The sequence below is a fragment of the Leuresthes tenuis genome, unplaced genomic scaffold, assembly GCF_036924035.1.
Source record: "Leuresthes tenuis unplaced genomic scaffold, fLeuTen1.0.hap1 SCAF_18, whole genome shotgun sequence".
Taxonomy (NCBI): Eukaryota; Metazoa; Chordata; class Actinopteri; order Atheriniformes; family Atherinopsidae; genus Leuresthes; species Leuresthes tenuis.
Window position 1 is genome coordinate 10,928,235 of NW_027325372.1, and position 19,968 is coordinate 10,948,202.

At 38.7% G+C, this 19,968-nt stretch overlaps 1 protein-coding gene across 1 annotated transcript in view; it reads right to left on the reverse strand.

Annotated features, from left to right (window-relative positions):
• LOC140274585 (solute carrier family 45 member 4) overlaps positions 1 to 19,968 on the reverse strand; it is a 62,613-nt gene that overhangs the window by 12,057 nt on the left and 30,588 nt on the right. Inside the window, exon 4 of the mRNA XM_072369914.1 lies at positions 1,696 to 1,884. Within this exon, the coding sequence (XP_072226015.1) occupies positions 1,696 to 1,884 (189 nt within the window). The remainder of the gene's footprint in view (positions 1 to 1,695; positions 1,885 to 19,968) is intronic.

Sequence of the window (19,968 nt, forward strand, 5' to 3'; positions counted from 1 at the left end):
ACTCCTAACTGGTCTAAGCAGATGGCCGCCCTTCCTGTGCCTGTCACTGCTGGAAGTTTTTTTCTTTCCACAGTCACCTCTTGCATGCTCAGGATGGGAAATTGGATGTTTCCTTAGCAAAGAAACTTTTTTCAAATTGGCATGATATGAATTGAACTAATTTGGATTTTAGTTAATTTGATTTCATTGGATTATGTTTGGTTTACAATTAATTATATTAGAACTGGCTTGAATTGGACTTTATCTTTGAAGTGCCCTGAGATGACATTTGTTGTGATTTGGTGCTATATATAAATAAAACTGAATTGAATTTAAATGAGCTAAAAGTTTTGGTAAGATGAGCTGAAATCCTACTTTTGTAAACAGCTTCTTATTTAATCCTTTTGATTCTTATCCCATAGACTAGCATGAACAACAGCCTCTATCACTGAAGCCTCAGCTCATGGGTGTATTTAATTTGAAATCTCAGATTTAAAAAAACTCATGGAGTTGTTCCAGGTGTGAATGTGACTGTGTAACATCTTTAACATAAAGCTTAAAGTTATTGAATGGGACTTGTGTCTTCTTATTTTTCTAACATTTATCACACAGCTGACTCACTAAACTAATTTAGCTTTAGAAAGGGCCTGGAGCCTTCAGTATTTCAGAGGAAAACATAACTTCATATCTAAAGGCTAAACTAAAGAGATTTCACAAAGCGCTACCTGTCACCAGTGAGTTTTTTTTCTGTTTTATAAGTACTCACAGCTTTGATGTACACTGCACATCAAGTGTTTTAGTCTTTTTGAATGCTTTCTTCAAATAGTTCAAGTGACAATTGTGTGTACAATAACAGGCAGAGACAAACTGTATCAGACTGTATGTTTGCAACAGAAACATATGTTTCATGACAGTACATCTGGATTTGTGTTAGCATACTGTCAATATGTGTGTTTCACGATCGACATAAAATCAATTAGTTTGATTGGACTGGACCTTGTAATGGCATCTGAGTGGTGCAATAAGCAGAGGAAACAACCTTTTTTTTTTAAGGACAACTCCCAGCGGGGGAAGCTTATGGCAAGTGATGCTCCACTGACTCATGCAGGAAGCCAATGTACTATTTTCTTTCCCCTGTGGGACAAGTGCATGCTGGGTAATGAGATAGTGCTCACATATCATATATTTTTTTTTTTTCCTATCAAAGCTTTGGTTTTACAAATGGCAAGAAGTAAATTTGTAGTATTCTCAGACATAGAAGTGACAAGATTCATATATTTGCATAATCTTGTTTAATCTCAATTTAAAAAAGTAGAAATTTGAGAATCATGTGATATATGATTATGCAGCTTCTTTTTGTCTCTTTGTTCATTGCTTGAATTAACATTTTCTTAATTCTTCATTTCTTAACTACAAATAACTCCTGAACCACATAATAGGTATTTTTCCTGTTTAGTGCAGAGGAAGTGCCACAAAAACACCCCTCTCTTTGATGTGGGTTTGAAATTAATAATAGCATTTGAGCCAAAACTCCTTTTAAATGTACCTCACAAATGTGTTGCAACAAATTACAGATAGTCCACAGGAGAGATTTTCATCTTTTAGTTGCAGTTACTTTAAGTGAAAAGTTGCAAATCAAGGACTTTAATTCCATTTTCTTTTGGACACTCAACATGCTTCAGTTTCAGTATGAAACACGAGCCATCACACACTCACCTATCAATGATCCATTCAGAAATAACGCCACTCCGATCAGTGTTCCTATACACAGAGCCAGGATGAACGGTCTCCTCCTGCCCCACCGCAGCGTGCAGCGGTCGCTGGCTGAGCCAATCAGAGGGGTGAACATGAGGCCAAGAACTGGACTGAGGAACCACGTGAGACTGTAGTACTGCTCTGGAAGACCTGTACAGGAAAGACAAACAGTTGAATAAGTTGTGGGCAGAGATACGGACAAGTGAAGTCGAAAGATAACATTTGTTTTTCTACTACTTCCACCAGGGGGCAGAAGTAGCATACTAACAGTGGGAGGGAGTCATCATTTTCACGTCTATGGACTGAATTAAGTGGAAAATTTAACTATTGGAATTAAGATATCCTGAAATCAGCATCAAAGAGCATGTATTTCAAGGCATCAATAGCAGAATTTAGACACTGAAATACAAAAACCAAAGCCTACTTAGCTGTAAAAATCAATAAACAGCCTATATTTTAACTTCAGTCAGTAACATACTTTTTTTTTTTTAAAGCATCAATACAGAATTTATCTGCTGCTCTTATAGATTCAACCAAAGCCAAAACATCAAATGATAAACTGAGAAAAAGAGACAAAAGCTGTATTGTGTCTTTAAAGTTTTGATAACAACAGATACATGTAATGATATTCTGCAGCTGTGATGATAACAACGCTTTCAGTGAATAGCGACATGTGATACAAGTGTTGTTGCAGTTGCTGGTGAAGTGTACAGCAGCATAAACTGTCTGCTGTGTTTGTGTTCAGTTATATGAGAGCTGACCTGAGGCTGACTGTTTTAACACCTCCTGTCCAGGCCCATGTGATGGTAAAAAGAGGATTTCGTTCAGATCCACTGTGCATCTGACTAAATTATTGCACTTCAGTTCCCCAGCACTCCTCAGAGAAAAGGCAGTGACCTCAGAATGTCACTTGAATTTAGGAACACTGTAACTGATGTTCAAATAAACTCCCGTAAGTGAAAGCATGTTAACTTAACATAGATCGCATTGTGCATGTGACCTTGTTAGTTAGCACTTTTTTGATTATTTATGCGCTGTAACTTTCCACCGCCGGAAAGCAGGTGAGTCCTTCAAACACCTGCTGCATGGCAGGGTCTCAAATAAGAAAAGACCAGTGGAAATTGGCTGAACAGACAAACAGGATGCAGCAAACTAATGGAAACATACACATGCTGTCAATGCCTCTGAATAATATCAGACAACACCTTGCAGAAATGTTTAAAAAAAGAAAAACTGTCACCACCGAAAGTAACTTTCAACACTTCATTATCTCACAACAGTGGCGGTTCAAGCAAGACTTTTTCAAAGATAATTTGCTAAGAAACTGTAGATAGGGCATTATATTTTTATAAAGAAAGATACTGGTGTGTTACAACTAAAACATACATGCATGCCATTCAATCCCATAAAAACCTTTGAGGTTACATCCAGTTTGAAAAAACGCATATTTGAGCTTTTTTCTTTTATTTTCATGATTGTTTCATAAAAAATAAATTTTTTCTAGCTAATATAAGCCGTGAAGAGACAGAAAAGGATTGACCTACTATATGAGATTATCATGGATGAAAGGAGAGAGGATGAACTCCTGCAAATTAGGACACATTTCTGACACCATTTCCAATATTTTTGGCAATCAAATCCTTTTCTTGTTGTATTATATAGAGGATAAAATAATTTAATACATACAGTTTGAACATAAGCCACTTACTCTTCTCACACCTGTTCACTTCACATGATGATTCAGATACAAGGTGAATTACGGACGCTTTATCAAAGCTGTGAGTTGAATGTACAGCATCTCCCTGCTTATACCGACTGTCTGGCTTATCTTTGCTCAAACAAACTTTGAATCAGTTTTCTTCACTCCCAAACATTTTCATTCGACTGTTCTCACACGTTTCATCTGCTAATTCAACACCTCTTCCTCGACAGCAGATGTGTTGGAGGGTTTTCTCATGGCAGCTGGAAAAATTAGTCCACATGTTTAAACAAAAAGCTGCAGAATTCTTCATGTCTGAATGAGCTCACGTTTCATTTCATGACACCTATTAAAAGTCAAATGTATAGTTTTTAAACTTCCACATCAGCAACACCGGATTGGCATTAGAAGGATCTTCATGTTCAGAGTCTAAAAATCTAAACATTCTTTACTTCAAAAGACTATGTTGGCATAAAAGTGAAACTACACAGTCATATATACATGTCGGAGCTGTTAGAGACCCATTAATATCTATATCTAAATATCTCCTTGGACAGAGAAATGTGATCTCAGTTAAGGGTTATGAGGGCAGGAAGAGGCGGACAGAATTTCAGCTAAGTGAAGTCAGCTGAATCTAAAGGAATTTAATCAGAATTTCATCATTATCTCACTGACAAACTGTCACTTGACGCAGCTCACTGAAAATGCATTAAATGCCATTTGGCTACCACACAGGCTTTCCCATAGAGAAACTGGAGACGGGGAGAGATACGCTAAAGGAATCAACTGATGAGGTTAGTCTTGAAGTGTCTGCTTGCAGTTTGAGAATAATCTACCCTAAGATGGCTCAAATAATGAAATTAGCCTGATTTAAAAAGATCTGAGAAGCCCACTGAACTGTAAGACATTCAGAGAGCATCTCAAACATCTTTCTGAAGTTTCAATTTTGAGGTAGTCAATCCTGCTCCCACATCAGGCAGCAGATGTGTTCAGGGATGAGAAAACTGAAAACTAGATTCAATTCTATTTAACAGGAACGAAGCACGATGCATTCATTTTACCAGATTAAGCTGAGGGGAACCATCTGTTTATTGTGCGCAGTAGCTATAAGGTATTCATATACATATATATTGGTGAAGGTGAATTTCTTAGTATCTGAGTGATTTTCTACAACTTAATCTGCAGCAATTAAAGTCAGAAACAGCAGAGATGCAGAATCTCTGCAGATCACTGAAAGGAAAACGCCAATTTCACCCCCTCATGAACAAAGGGGGACAACCGACAGTAAAAGAGAGCTGGCTCCTAATTTGATAAAGAGCAGATTAGGCTGCTCTAAATTTAAATGCACTTTCATATTCCTCAAACAGATGTCAATAACTGAGTGCCATTCCATTTAATTATCACCAGCTGATTGAAAAGGTTCCTTCCTCCTGCACAGGTTATTGAACTTCACAATAATTCAGTTTTTATATGCACAGATAGTTTACCTGCCAGAATCACAAGAGGCACAAAAGTATGACATAGCAAAAGTGTCTCACAGTCTGATGTTGATGGGGCGACTGTAAGCATGTGAGAATTTTGGGAAATTCTGGGGTGTGTATGGGAGTAGTTGTTTACTTGCTGAAACGCTGTTGTGATGTGGAAAAACGGCCTGCAATCATGGTCATCTTTGAGTTTTCACTGCTGTTGATGGATCGCCTGTTTCTCTGTGGCAGGAACTGTGGGCTGTAGACCTCTTTAAGAATGTCAAAACTGCAAGTGCAAGATTACAAAGTGCAAATTCCTATTTGTCTATGAGACGTTTGATACTCTTTATGAGGTGGTCACTGAAACCGTGGCCTGCTCCAACGCACCTTTGCAAATCATGTCGAACATCCTGGTGTGTGGGGCATAAATACAATGAAAGGCAGCAGAACTTCCCATCCTCTAACACTGCTATTATCTTTTCTAACCATCATCTTTTATCAACTCAATGATGAACAGAAAGAGGCAACAAACATGAGGACAGAGGACACAGGTCGGACATGCAGGAAACATTCCCTGCAGAAACAGTTACATGTACATCAGCCTCAAACCGTCCACCAATGCTGTGGCTGTTTTTGGAGCATCCAAAGCAGCTTTAGCCACACTGCTGCAGATGGATGAGAGTGACTAAGCTGAATATTTAGCTTGTTTTATAAATGCAACATGGAGAAAAAGCTCCAGACAGTAGCAGGTAAGATTGTAACAACTGTCAGATTTTTATCTTAAACATTTTTCATATCTTTTTTGTCAGTAGATCACAGTGAGCAACAACAACAACAACCAGCAGCAGCAAGTAACAGGTTAGGCATAGTCATGGTCTCATGGTGAGTCAGGGAATCCATCATTTTAGTTTGATCATACCAAAACTGATACAATTCCCAACTGTAACAGCTGCTGCCTGCACAAGTCATTTGAACCACGATGCACTAAATATCGGCACTCAGGTTCTCTCTGCCTGTTACTAAAGAGAATATACCATCTCAGAATTACAGAAATACAGCGGGGACGCTAACCAGGGACTACAAAATACTAAAGAACCATCCAGAGTATGAGGTGGCTCCTATAGAAAGTAAAATAGAACCTCTATTTTACACAATGTTTATTACTTGGACAATTGGGACATTTGGAAAGGCATGCAACATCACCGCAAAAAAAAAAATATGTGGGATGTAAACATATTCTATAAAAGATATTTACAATGATGTAATCAAAGAACCAGACAGGCCTGTCTCACTGCTCAGCCAAAATCAAATTTCTCTGGGGGAGGATGATGCTGTCAACAATGAGTGGGCAATAGGCTTATTCCGATAGTCAACATCTGGTGAGTCAGACTTTCATACAAGTCTATACAGGTGAAATCATTCTGCATGAGCAACTCAAATAAGTGGTAGACATGTCTTTGACAGGCCTACTAAAGATAATGATTATCTTAATGAATAATTAATCTACAAACAACTTTCTTGACAAAATAAGTAATTGTGCCATTAAAAAAATTATACCTCAAACAGCAATAAAATGCTAACCAGAGGCAATCGTTGGTTTGGTCTGACTGTGAAAATGGAACCAGTAAACTTTGTTTTTGCGAAATTACAAGTGATTGCTTTTGATAATGATTGCTTATTGGTATTTTGTGTTTGGTTTATTTGTGGCTCACTTACTCAAAGAAGCTGATTTCTGATGCATGTGGAGTCTTGCTGTGTAACATTAGCACATTTGTAGAGATATTTCCTTGCTTGTGACACTTCTGAGTAGTTTAAGAAACAGCCTGAGATGAATACCTACAGCTAGCAGGACCTCAGAGTGACCTCACTCTGAGACAGAGTCACGCAAAAGTGTTACATTTGCCCTCAAGATAATAAAGGCCATGTTCCTTTTGTCCAGAACAAATGTTGACCTCAGCCTTTCTCTTGAGCTTGTAATAAACCAGGCTTAACCCCTGTTGCCGTGGTGACCAGGTCTTGGGAACTCTGTCACCACGGAGACTCCATCACCTTCACTTCCTGGCTCCTTATAAGGCTGTGTCATTTACAAAGTGCTTCCTGTTGTGGGGCTTTTTCAGACTTTGTTTACATATGTTTCATACACATTTCAGTCCGTTCTTTCTGTCTCCATCTTTCACACATTCACACACCTAAGAACATAAACACATACAAAAAAAGTTCATGGACAAAAGCTGTGTTGTGCAACCATAAAGAGGGAGACAAAGTCGCAGATAAGAATCGGCTCCTGTCTGAAGGTTTGTCAACATCAAAACAGGAAAACAGTTTTTAGTAAACAATTCCCATATACACACAAACACACACACACACAGACAATACCAAAAACACAGACAAAATGTAGTAAATAAAGATATGTCTCTGTTCCCACACACATCTGAATCACAGTTCCCACACACTGCTGGTACTGTATGTGCAACCACACACATACACAGGGAACAATACTGAGAGAGTCAAAACGCAGGAAGTATTCAAGAAAGAGAGAAAAAGAAATGAGTGCAGCAAGTGAGAGAAGAGGGAGGAAACATGGAGAGAAGGAGTGTGAGAAAGGATTGACATCAAACGATTCAAACGGGGAGGACAGAGAGGTAAGGTGCGAGGAGGAGGAAGCGTGGAGGACAGAGAGGGAGGAGAGCCGGACGGACGGAGAGAGCAACAGAGAGTTCATATTCAGGCTGTCACACGGCTGGTGAGCGGTGCTGATTGATCGTGGGAAGGAAAAAAAATTACAATCTGCTCAATCTATCATCAATTACCCTGCACATTTCCTTCTCACATGCAACAAAAATAATGGAGCTCCAGTACAAAATGCCCATTCATCACAGCATCTGCGCAGGTTTTATGTGCCTTTCTCCACGTCGTTCCAGCACTGACAAACATTTTGTGTATCCAATTGTTTTCTGACCTCCACCTTTTGGAGTATACACCACAAATTAACCTGGGAGGAGGGAGGAAGGACTTGCACTGCATTATCAGTGTATTTAAACATATTGGCTCATAGGATCAAATTAAAATTGGCAACATCTTTAACTGAATTACTTTAACATTAAAAAAATTACTTTTCTTTAACGAGAGGCATAAGCTCAGTTCATATTAGTACTACAGGTAATTGAGCCTAAGGTGCACATTTCCAAACAGTCCTGTTCTTGTTTTTTGCCTTGGTACAATTTGACCTTGTTCTCTGAAGCTACAGTACTGTACAAAAACCTTGAGTCCCTTCTCATTTCTTTATAAATTGCCCGGAACCCTCAAGACAAGTTTCCTTGTAATTTCTTTAAGTGGTCTTCTGGAATAGGTCTCCAGGCTTCTTGAAGGACATCCCAAAGCTCTTCTTTGGATGTCGGCTGCCTTTTGTTCTGTTCTCTGTCAAGATGATCCCACACTGCTTCAGTAATGTTGAGGTCTGGGCTCTGGGGAGGATTCATCATCCATGATTTTCTGATTTGTTGCCACTGCTTTTCAGTACAGTTCATTTGTCATTTCCTTTTCTTCCTGTTTTTCCCTCCTTAAGAATGGCTTCTTGACAGCCACCCTTCCATAGAGACTATTGCTGATGAGTGAACAGTAGACAGATGCAGCTATTGTCTATTTCCTAAGGACATCACTTTCAGATACTGTTAATCTGCTCTAGATAGTTTTTTTTTTCTTTAGGCCTGCCATGTCTTCTTTTGTCCAGTCCCCAAAGAAGCAATTTAAAATTGGTTCTTTCCCACGTTGACTGTTATGTGAAGACACAACACTGGTTCATTCCTTGGGATGAGGGATCCCTTTTTTGTTAGAATGGCTCATAGTTGACTGTTAACAAAAAAAAAATCATCCCTCTGAAAATGGTCAGGTACAATGACTGGACTGAAAATAAGTTCAAAAGTAGCCAATATCCAAATAAAAAAACTGAAAGACCTTCATAGAAAGTCTGACACTTGGATGCCAAATATGAGGAAAAAATCATTCCAAAATGGTTCAAACAGTGAAATGAATAAAATGTATTTTGCTGCTACAGAAGAATGAAAATGAAAAATTGATACTGTATACCTTTATTACAACAGCCATGACAGCTCTCTCTTTAAATGAGTAGAAAACAAATATAATGAAGTAAACCAGAGCTGTAGCTGAAGAATGAACTGAAAGCAGTGTGGCTCATTAAAAGAAAGCTGGGATAATCACAACTTAAACATAAGATGTCCACTTAATTACCAGTGACAGCTGTCTATTAGCTCTGAAAGAAATGTGCAGCATATCACATTTCCATCTGTTTTCAGTCGGATTCAGTTTGAGCTTTACTGAGACTAACCTGCTTGACTGTGGTGGTGCTGGTGGTGGGGGTGATGATTTTTTTTTTTAACACATTAATATTGGAAAAGTTCTAGAGAATATATGGAGAGTTTTGTCAGGACTTTCTCCACAGTGTGCCGTTCACTCACTGCTGGAGACATAATCTCACAGCTGGAGGGGCATCTGGCTGGAGCACAGAGGACGTGAGGCATAAGAACTACACAGTTGAAACTGCTGTGTTTCATCCACAGTATGAGCAGAATGACAATGAGGCTCCCCGACTCCTGTTTTTGAGTTGATGTTATTATACGACAACTAACAAAACAAGAGCAGTCAGAGACTGAATACCTCTGCTGAGGCTAAATCAAAAGTTTCTGGACCCAGAACAACAACAAAAGTTCATCACTTCCAAGATGGAGCATGCCCCACCTCCAATAACAAGTGATCTTGCTGATAAACAAAATACCGTACCGGCCCCATAACCTCCTTGGCGTGGGTAACAATGCATGCCATTTGCAGGCAGGAGACGTAACCCTAATACTACAGAACGTATCCACCCCCCTGTCATTACTGCACACACTTTGGTTGCAAGTTACATCACCAGCTCATCGCCACTTATGTAAATAATTTTGGCTCTATTTCAGGGGAGCTGTTATGTTGTCTGTGTACATACAGCTGATGGTGTGAACACACTAATTTGGACTTTTTTTGAAAACACATCAAGTTAAATTGTGGTAAAAGTTTAAGTCTAAAAGCTTATGAGTGATGTTTCCTTTTTCTAAACCCTCTCACCCATCTCAGGGTCTTCTACAGCATCTCATCTCTCATGGCAATACAAATGCACATTACAGGCCATTGACTATAACTGTGCTGTCTTCTCTTCAGAAAACAAGGCTCCAAACTAAAATAAAACAATTCGTATCTTTTCTACAACTTAAAAAAAAAAAATCATCAATCTCTGTCTCTTGTTTTCTCTTTTTCTGCCTCTGCTGCCATTCCTCCCCTTCTCAGTCTCCCATTAACACAAAACAATCCTTTCATATCCTGAGCAGGCGTGAGAAAACCACAAGGAAAATGACAAACGTCCCGAAAAGAGCCAGAGAAATGGTGTGAAAGTAAGAGTGGGGCAGAGGTCGAGAAGGGAGAAAGTGGGCAGGAAGGAAGGAGGGCGAAATTGAGAGAATGAGAGAAAGCAAGCAGAAGGAAAGGAAAGGAGGAAGCAGGTGTTTTTGAGTAAACAAAACATGAGAACTGAGTCAGATGTTGTATTCAGAGAGGGAGCAAGAAAGGAAAGAAATGGGGATTGCAGTAAATAGACTATGATGGCAGATTTAGACATTAAAATATTGATTGAACTCTTTATTATTGATAAACGTCTGGTTGTAGATTTGATGCCAGCAATGAGTTTTTCTTCTTGCTCTTTTTAAAATGCACATAAAGACAATGATTATCAATAATTCTGCGCATATCCATCATTAAAGCCGTGCTAAACAGTTAAATTAAGTGTAGAGCAGAAAGATTGCAGATTGGAGAAATAGGAGGTCAATTTCAGCTTCAAACTGCATTTTTATTTTTATCTATAGAGGTGTTTCATCTTTTCCCTCCGATCTGCATTTCTTATCTGAAAAATACTTTGTGCTTTGCATCAGTCATCAAAACTGCTTCTGAGGGCCTCATTTTCACATTCATTCACAAGTTGAGTTCAGTACAAAGTTAAGCTGACAAATGCCCTCCTTATGAGCTCAATAATTTGATTATTTAGAGGTGATTTGATAAAGCAGCAGTGCAATAATAAATACAGAACGTTGTTAAATAATTTACCCATTGTTAGTCAGCATTTCAGATCTCATTTAGGTGGATATAAATAAATAATAAAAATAAACTTATGTTCTGAAAATATTTAAAAACTATTAGTTTTAAACTATATCAATAAAGTTTGATATTACTTACGTTAATCAGTCTCACAGAGCTTGTTTAATGTCATTTAAGGAAACCAACTTAAACGCTGAAACCTAAGAATTTTGGAGGTTTAGAAAATACAACCCATTCAGATTATTTAAATTCTACTTGAGTATGTTGGTTAGCAAGTAAAATGCATAAAAATGGGTCAATTCTAATAACAAACTACCAACATTAATAAGCGCAACAACTTTTATTTGCCCCCAAATAAAAGCAAAACACTGGTCTCGTCTGTAAAAAATTAAACATTTATTATTATTATTACATTATTTAAGACAGCAGCTTAACTATCAGAGCCAAGCAGTAGTTGTATTAAACTGGAAAATTTGACACTTTTACCGCTGTGATTGCAAAAACAGAGGGTTTAGTCTTAATCTTCTGTACAAGCATTACAGCATTTTCTATGAACCATTAAATGGGTTGAAAATGCACCTTTGCGTGATCGCCTTCTGGGTGCAAAGTGTACTAGGTGAAATCCTGAAAAACAGCATTCACAAGCTTAACTCACTAAGCTATTTAACAGTCACACTGTGCTATGAAACTCTGCAGACTTATACTGGTGCATTAGAAGAGAAGAGCGCCCAGTTTTCCTCCAGTGCTGCCAAGTACAAGTAAGAGCTATAATGCTACATGTTAGCTATTTTCCATGCAGTGCATAGATCCTATAGGGCTTCGTTTACAACAATTTATATGAAAGATTAAAGTCTCTATGAAATAAATTAGGATGTTTAAGTGTTTTTCTTTAAATGATCTGTCTTGCACTACACAACCTGTGTATGTCATTGTCTGGCCTTAAAAAGACAAAAAAAAAAGTTACCCTGCAGAAAACAAAGTGTTCTCAATTTCCTGGAAATTAAAAACTCATTCGGCACTAAAGGGTGGATACTAAATATCCTATGAAATGTTTTCTTTAATTATGAATTTCAGCAGAGCTGGCACGGTATGGTGGGTGGGGTTAGATCAGGTCACCGGAGATTACCAATAGGAGCTACCGGTACATGTTGTTTGAGTGGGGTGGGAGCAGCTTTCCTTCTAGTTTTATAGGAAGCATTTAGAGAATCTTTGTGTGGACCTTACTTTCCCTACAGTCAAACAGAAAAAACACTTACAGAAAACCTCACATTGATTTATATTGTTTGTCTTTCAGCTTTCCATGAATCTGCATCATGTTTGAAAGACAAATATCTTATTTTTCAGTAATAAATCAGTGCAGCAGTCTTAAAAGGACGGACCTTAATGCACCACTCAACACAAAATGAGTCAGCACTAAAAGCAGTCACATTAACAGATCACCACACACTACATACAGGGTTCTTTTTAGTTTTTTTCCTAAATAGTGCTAATTATTTATTTCTGTGATCTAGGGATAAATAATTAAAAAGGTTAATCGACCATGAATCAAAGCTATAAAACTATTATACATTACATCAAGTTCATGGAGGGCACAAACATTTTATCGGCTGTTGATGTTGAGCAAACAGCTTCCAACTCAACCTCGACCGTGTAGGGTGCACATATCAGTAAAACCCAGTGACCTAAACACTTGAGATAATGGCAAATAAAAATAAAAAAAACGTACCAGCTTGAGCCATCTGCTAAAAGCAACTTCAGCTAGCATTTATGATCACATGGTTTATAGAGTGGGAAAACAGAAGAAAGATGTGAGATAGGAGGAGAGAAAAGGAGTGAGTCATGGCTCTTCCTGGCAGCAAGAGATGGTGAGAACATTAATCACACAACGGGCACACACAGTCTCTTGTGCTCAGACACACTCAAACAAATGAAAACATAAGGTACGAAGGCTCAAGGTCACGATTAACAAAGCATCAAGTTGAATGAAACAATGCCGACTGAAGCTACGCTGAAAGAACAAAAATGGCAAAGAAAATCCCAAGTAACTGCACCTGAAAGACGAGCATGAGTTACTTTTTTTTTCCGCACACAAACAAATCTGCTTAATACTAAGTGGAAAATGCTTTAGGAGTCATCCACTTAGCTAATTTATGACAGAAAAGGGCTGACATTATCCTCTGTGAGTGTGACCGTCACTGTAAGAAGGGGCTAAATCCCCTCACCATCTCTGCAAAAGGTGACATTTAAATTGCATGAAGCCTGCATGTTAGCGCACACACACACACACACACACACACACACACACACACACACAGCTGCTTCTAGTCAGCAGAGTTATGCAACAGCACTGCAGTAAACTAGCTGCCTCCCACTGAGACACAGAGAAACAGAGGGGGCGATTTACACCTTGAAGGACAGGTTTCAAATGTCCAGATACATTTCTTCTGTACTTTTTAAATTTGTCACCAGTTAGAAGATATGACCACGTCTGATTAATAGCAAGGAGGCCGGTTTCCAGCTGGGATTGACCTATTACTCACAGGCAGCTCCAACCTACCAAGATTAGAGATCAATAAAGCCAATCAACAGTGATCAGTTGGTGGTGTTATGTAACCACAAATACAGTAGGTCAGCCTCATTATAAGGAGGCATTTCAGTGATTTGGGTCTATCTAAAATATCAGAAATTTGGGAGTTTGACTGAAAATATACAAATCTAAAACATGCTTTAATGTTGGTAAATGATGGCAGCAAGCTAAAGAAATATTTCAATTGATCAGATGGCATTGACCACCAGCTATACATGCAGCGTTAACCTCCTCCACCCAATCTGTGGCTGCCAAGCTTTGCACATTCTCTGAAGAGGCTGTCTGGTACTAGTAAGACTAAAAATAGATGTCTCATTTCTGTTGCAGTAGGTATGGTAGAGTTGCAGTGGAGAATTTTCAGATCACTTTCATTAGCACACTAAATGTGGACTCCTGTGCCAAGTCGGCGGCATGCATTCAGTGCCAAATGCCGTCTGTCTGGTAGCGATGTTGTGCAGAAACTACCAAGATGAGTTTCATGGATATTGGAGGTGAGGTGGAGAATTAGCAAAAAAGCAAAGAGCCAATTTACTTACCAACATCAAATCTAAAAACGAATGCAAAACAGGGTTTTAGCTTTGGCAGATAATGCTCTCACTAACTGTTTTGATTAAGCTGAGGCAAAAAAGGTCAGATCTTTTTTAGAAATCTCAAAGAGATTTGTCTTAGCTTGAAATTCTCCTAAAATACAGTTTTTGGACCAAAAGCATCACTTAAACAGGTTTTTCAAAAGTGTTAAGACTAGCTAAAACAAGTCAGTCAAATCCTTTGCCATCGCCAGTAGTGGTGCGTTTATACGCGGTGTGCAGAAGGCTAGAAGGCAGTAACCACAACCTCCAGCCTGTTACTACGATAACCAGAGGGGATGGCATTACGCTGTACACCGCAGGCTGTGCTGGGCATCAATTACTGATAAGCAGGAGAAATTTCTGGCTGCTTTATTACTTTTTACGCTGGACTGCAGACATCAGCTTGGGACTGAGAGCGAAGCTGCCAGGTCAAACAGGTCAAATAGATCCATCTTTTTGTCCCGGAGTTGTCGATGTCAGTTTCAGAGCCTTCTCGTGAGACGTTACGATTGGTAAACAAGTGTTATGTTTATTCATTCAAAAGACAACGTTAACTGTGCCCAAGGAAATTAACTGTAGATGAATCTTGTCAGTTTAAGGACAAAGTAACTACAACACAAACAGGACACACCAGATGAATTCAGCCACTGCTGTCGGCAGAAGTTGGCAGCTGATTGGAGTCAACAAGCTAAATTTCAGATGATTTTGAAAGGGGGAAACAAAAGTTTGGAAGTTATATCAAGTACTGCCTGAACATTGCCTTTACTTTACAGAAAAATGAAGCTCCTGGAGCTTTAAGAGAAGAATATATGTTTCTGACAGTAATCCTGGCACTCCAGTCACCACACCCAAACAGACTGGTTGAGTTGACACTATTAACAGCTGTTGAACCTAAATGACTCCCACGTTCACGAGAGAGAGCACGAGATCAGTCTGTCGGTATTCACCCATCTACCTTCTCATTAATATTCTATCAAAAACGTGTTATTGACAGTGTTACTAAAAGAGACGGTCGATGTTTTTCTACTCTCTTTACACGCACACAAACACACACAGTCACCCTGAGGCCAACCATTACTGATGTGCTTGCTGACTGCTGTTAGTGCTGCATTTCTTTGTCATCCAATAAGGTTTTATGGATTTTCTGGTCACTTGCATCACTTCATCTGACTGCAGTGTACTACAGTCCTTGTTGTTCTGTGTATTACAAAATATAAACAGATGTCAGTTAATAAAAGTGATTTGCTTCAAGACTCCTGTACAAAAAACAGATTTTCTGGCTTGTAGATAAAAAGCATCATGCACACAAATATATTTTACTCAGTATTTAACTATGGGTTAATAATACTCAGATGTTCTTTGATGGGAACTTCACTGCTCTGATTCAGCATTTTCAGGCATGTGTGTTGTGAAGCTGCATATTCAACCTGCTTGAACATGGAGAACAAATGTATTCAGGAGCAGCTTTGTGTCCCATTAGCCTTGTGTTGGTATCACTGTTGAATTGTGAAGCTGCATGTTGTGATGCTTTTGTTGGCTGCAGGGGAAGTGACTGCCGTGTTTACATCTGATCAATGTGCATGCTGGACACTCTGGAGGTCACATGCATCTTATTAAACAAAACATTTGGGTGCTTGACAACCATAATGGCCGACCTACACGCGCACATCTGACAGATAATTTGAGTATTGTTTTGATTATTTCATCATATCTTCTCACCATCTCCATGAAAATGTATGATGATATTTTCTTAACAGTCAAACTACCCCTCCAAATATTCGATTAAGATCAATTATTTTACATTTTCATCTCATTTTAAAATGTTTTTTTAATGGGGTCGCTGCTTATTCTTATTTCTGTTTACATCAAACATGTGTGTTTTACACAGGGTTTCTGATACACTACCAATTTAAACAAGTGCTTCATGGAATCAACACAGTTTGCTTTGCCGCCTGACCTGAAACAAAGAATTTGCTTCCTCATTATGCTTTTTTGTTCCTCGTCACCTGAGAGCTCATTTGTTTTTGATGACTTCACCTCCCCGGGGAGGGACTGGAGGGAACAATGTGCTGACAAACAAATACACACACACACACACACACACACACACACACACACAGAGTCACATCCAGTTCTGCATTCCTCACATATCTTACATTAATAACACACATACCTTGCTTATCACCTGCTGCATGGAACAACACGTGCACCCATGTGAGCAGGCAGAACATGGCTTTGTCTTAAGGCTAAAGTATTTGCTGACTCAGGGTCGCAAAAACACAAACAGCGACCCATGAATGTATCCTGTGCTCATGGTACAACCCCCCTCGTGGTCCAAAGGTCACAGTATGGGAACCCCTGGTATCAGTCAGCTTTTGGTTTTGTTTTCACTGCATCAAGGATACTCCGATAACCACTGCCATGCAACTCAGGTGATATCAGAAAACAACTCGTTCGCATTCGTTTGTGTACAGTGAAAACTATGCTTAATGAAGTTTCTGCAGTGACTGCTGCAGGTGATATAAATAGAAGGCTTTACATAACTGACTGAGTGAGGTGTTGATCTGTCTCTTTCTTTGTGGAGACAGGCAGAAGATAAATGGGGACACAAGATTGTGGTTAAAAGGGCCTCACAGCCTGACAAGGACACAATTCACACTGTCAGAGGTTCCCGTTCCTAACTTCCTTCAAAGAAATGTTTCTCTTTCCTACGATATTGAATCCTCCTTCATACAGAAACCTGTTAATCTCACCTGCCACAAACAAAAATAAAACTTACTCCTTCTGTCCACCTTCTCTGCCCTCTATCTACTGTGTTCCATGAATGATGTGGTCAGATTATGGTGATTAGTCACCATGACATCAAGCCAGTCATTTATATAACCTAGCATTACACTGTCCGCAAGGTCATCTGCTAGATTAGACCAGCTAACATGATGGGAGCACTCAGAGGATTAGGTTACCTGGCATGCAAGTATAAACAACGCAAGATCAAGCTAATTTGCATTGCAATAAATTGGTCAGGGGTGCTTCATTCTGCAGCGTGGCCGTGGACTAAGAACAAATATGAAACCAGCTATCGTTTAGATACCCTCGTACATGTGAAACCAGAGCTATGCAGGGGGCCTGTCTCACAAAAGAGATCTGCCAACTCTGGTAATGGAAGTAGTGGCAATGTCACCCTTCACAACCAACTGTCAGTCTTCAAGGAGCTCTAACATAACCATGCAAATGTTTCCTAAATGATCTCAGGCTGAAATAACAGTTTAAATGTTGCAAATGTTAACCCCAAGAAAGCTGAATGGCACCATGAAAGAACAAAGTTTCTTTGGTAATCAAACAAAGCTATATGGTGAAATCGAATGAGGTTAGAGTGAATATGCTAATATAATGAGTGCAATCATTCATCCATACAATGCTGTTGAATAGAAGGGGCATTTCCTGCTGGATTGTAGTAATCTCCTTAAGTAAACCCAAGAAAGCTTTCTAAAGAAGGCTCACATTGTTGCAAGGCTGCCAGGCCGGCCGTGTTTTGGTTACCACATTGATGGCAAAATTGCATCCAAAACAAGGTCACAGAGGCAAATAAACAGATTATGAATGAATAACACTTCTGGTAAACAAAAACATATCTTATGTCACCCTTACATGCTCTGCTTCTGAGACTCATTCGCTTTGCTCTAAATACAACCTGCAATGCAATAAAAAACTTTTTTTTGTATTATCAAAATCTTTCTTTCTTCAAGCAAGTAAAATAATCTGCTTGTGCTGCTCAAATATGTCCAGTTGTTTCACATTTATCTTGAGATAGGCAGATATTTACAAGCTAAAGCAACACAAAATGAAAAAAAAAGGTTTTTTTTGCATCGAGGATAAGCTGAAATTTGTGAGAGCTGAACTTTAAAGGGCTCAAAAGTGTGTCCGATGACTTGATTAGTTCAAGATTTGTGTAGTCTTCATCTCAGCAATGATTAGGTGTTGAACATGACTGTCAGTCACTCAATAATCACTGAAATCTCATCTCTGCTCTTGTAAAATTAAATTAAATCTGCATTCAGTCATTTCATTCTGTGTCTGATTTCATCCCTTCTTTGACATATGGGCAAACCTTTCATAGATCATTCCAACATCAAGACTTTATTTTGTCTTCCTTCCTGCTAAGTTACCCTTTAAAAGCTGTCTCTGGGTCACTTTGAGCTCAGTTCTGAGAAAGCTTGTTATGTAATGTGCCACGCTCGTAACCTAAAAGAGCAGCACGGCACACTGTTTGCACTCATCGCATCCTCTCCTCCTCCTTGTTCCTTTCTGAATAAACTGGGGAAGAACAATCCTTTCCCTCACTCCTTTTTCTTCCTATAAATTCCTTTGCTTCTTTTTCACTTTATCGGCCAACTTAATCCCATTTGCACCTCTGTCTCAATGTCTCCTTTGCGCTTATCTAATTTTGGCTGCATTACGCCATGTGGTAGTATTCCAACTGAGGCTGACTTTCAGTAAAATATATCTGGACAACAATAAGAAAAAAAAAAAGAAGAAAAGTCTAAGCCACTGTAGAAAATAAAATCTTTCTAATAAGACCCTCGAGCTTCCTGAAAAATTGCCTCCAATCAAACAATCCTGATGAAGTTTAAGCCTTAAACCTTAATTTATTATTGTGATTAAACTCTGTTGCTCTTCTAGTTTGTTGATTGAGAAATATTTGAGATTTAAATACAAGTTTTCCAGCTTTAAGATGATTTAAGATAACCCACATTTACTGAATATGTCCAACAAGACACATCTACTTTACCTTGAGACAAAACAAAAAAGATTCAAGTAAATGCAATTATTTGCTTCGTCAGACATCAGCCAACTCTTAAATATACCTACAGCAATGAATTAATGAGAAATTAAATTCATACTAACACTATGAGTGTGTCAAAAATCACTGCACAGATGTGAAGATGACCTCACTGTTCAGCCTGCAGCTCTGACTCATTTTCTGTGCTGCCACAGCCTGATTTTCAGTCACAGAGGGCATGTTTTCTGAGAAAGAACTTCTAACGACCCACTGAACACTACATGCTCTGAAACCCATTTAGAAACTGGCTAGAGAGCGTTTACTGTGACATATTTACATCAAACGAGGGTACAAACCAAGAGAATGGTTATAGTTCCATCACAAATTGTGAGGATAATGACTTCTTTTCCTGGAAAAAAGGCTGAGTTGTCTCCCTCAGTACATTACTTTAGCATATTTATATGACTGTAAACAATATATTGAGCATTAGAAGCACTTAAAACAACACCAGTGCCTCACAACGTATTAGCTCTCAGTCTGAGTAATGGCTCGATTATATCACGCATTTTTATACACTTCTGCTTTGAATATGATTAAATGCACTTTCACTTCAGTTTCAGTTCAAACAACTACAGTTTGTGTCCTTTATTACATTACAGTTGATATGTGGCAGCGACTTCTGCATTACTTTGCATTTATGGAGGCAGGAGATATATTCTCAAATAAAATAACCGGTGACCAATTATTAGACCATTTTGTTTAATCTAATTATCAAATGAGTGTTTTTTATATAGAATAATTGATTCAATTAATTAATATACCAAAAGACCTTTTTTACCTTTTTTTTAATTATTAATCTTATGATGCAAAAAATGTGTCTCCTCCAATCTCATAAAATGCCACCGTGGAAGTTTTGTTTTGCTGGAGATCAGACAGATTTGTCAACCCGGGATGATCTGTTTCCTCTCTAGAGACCGACCAGTTCAAGTAGATTT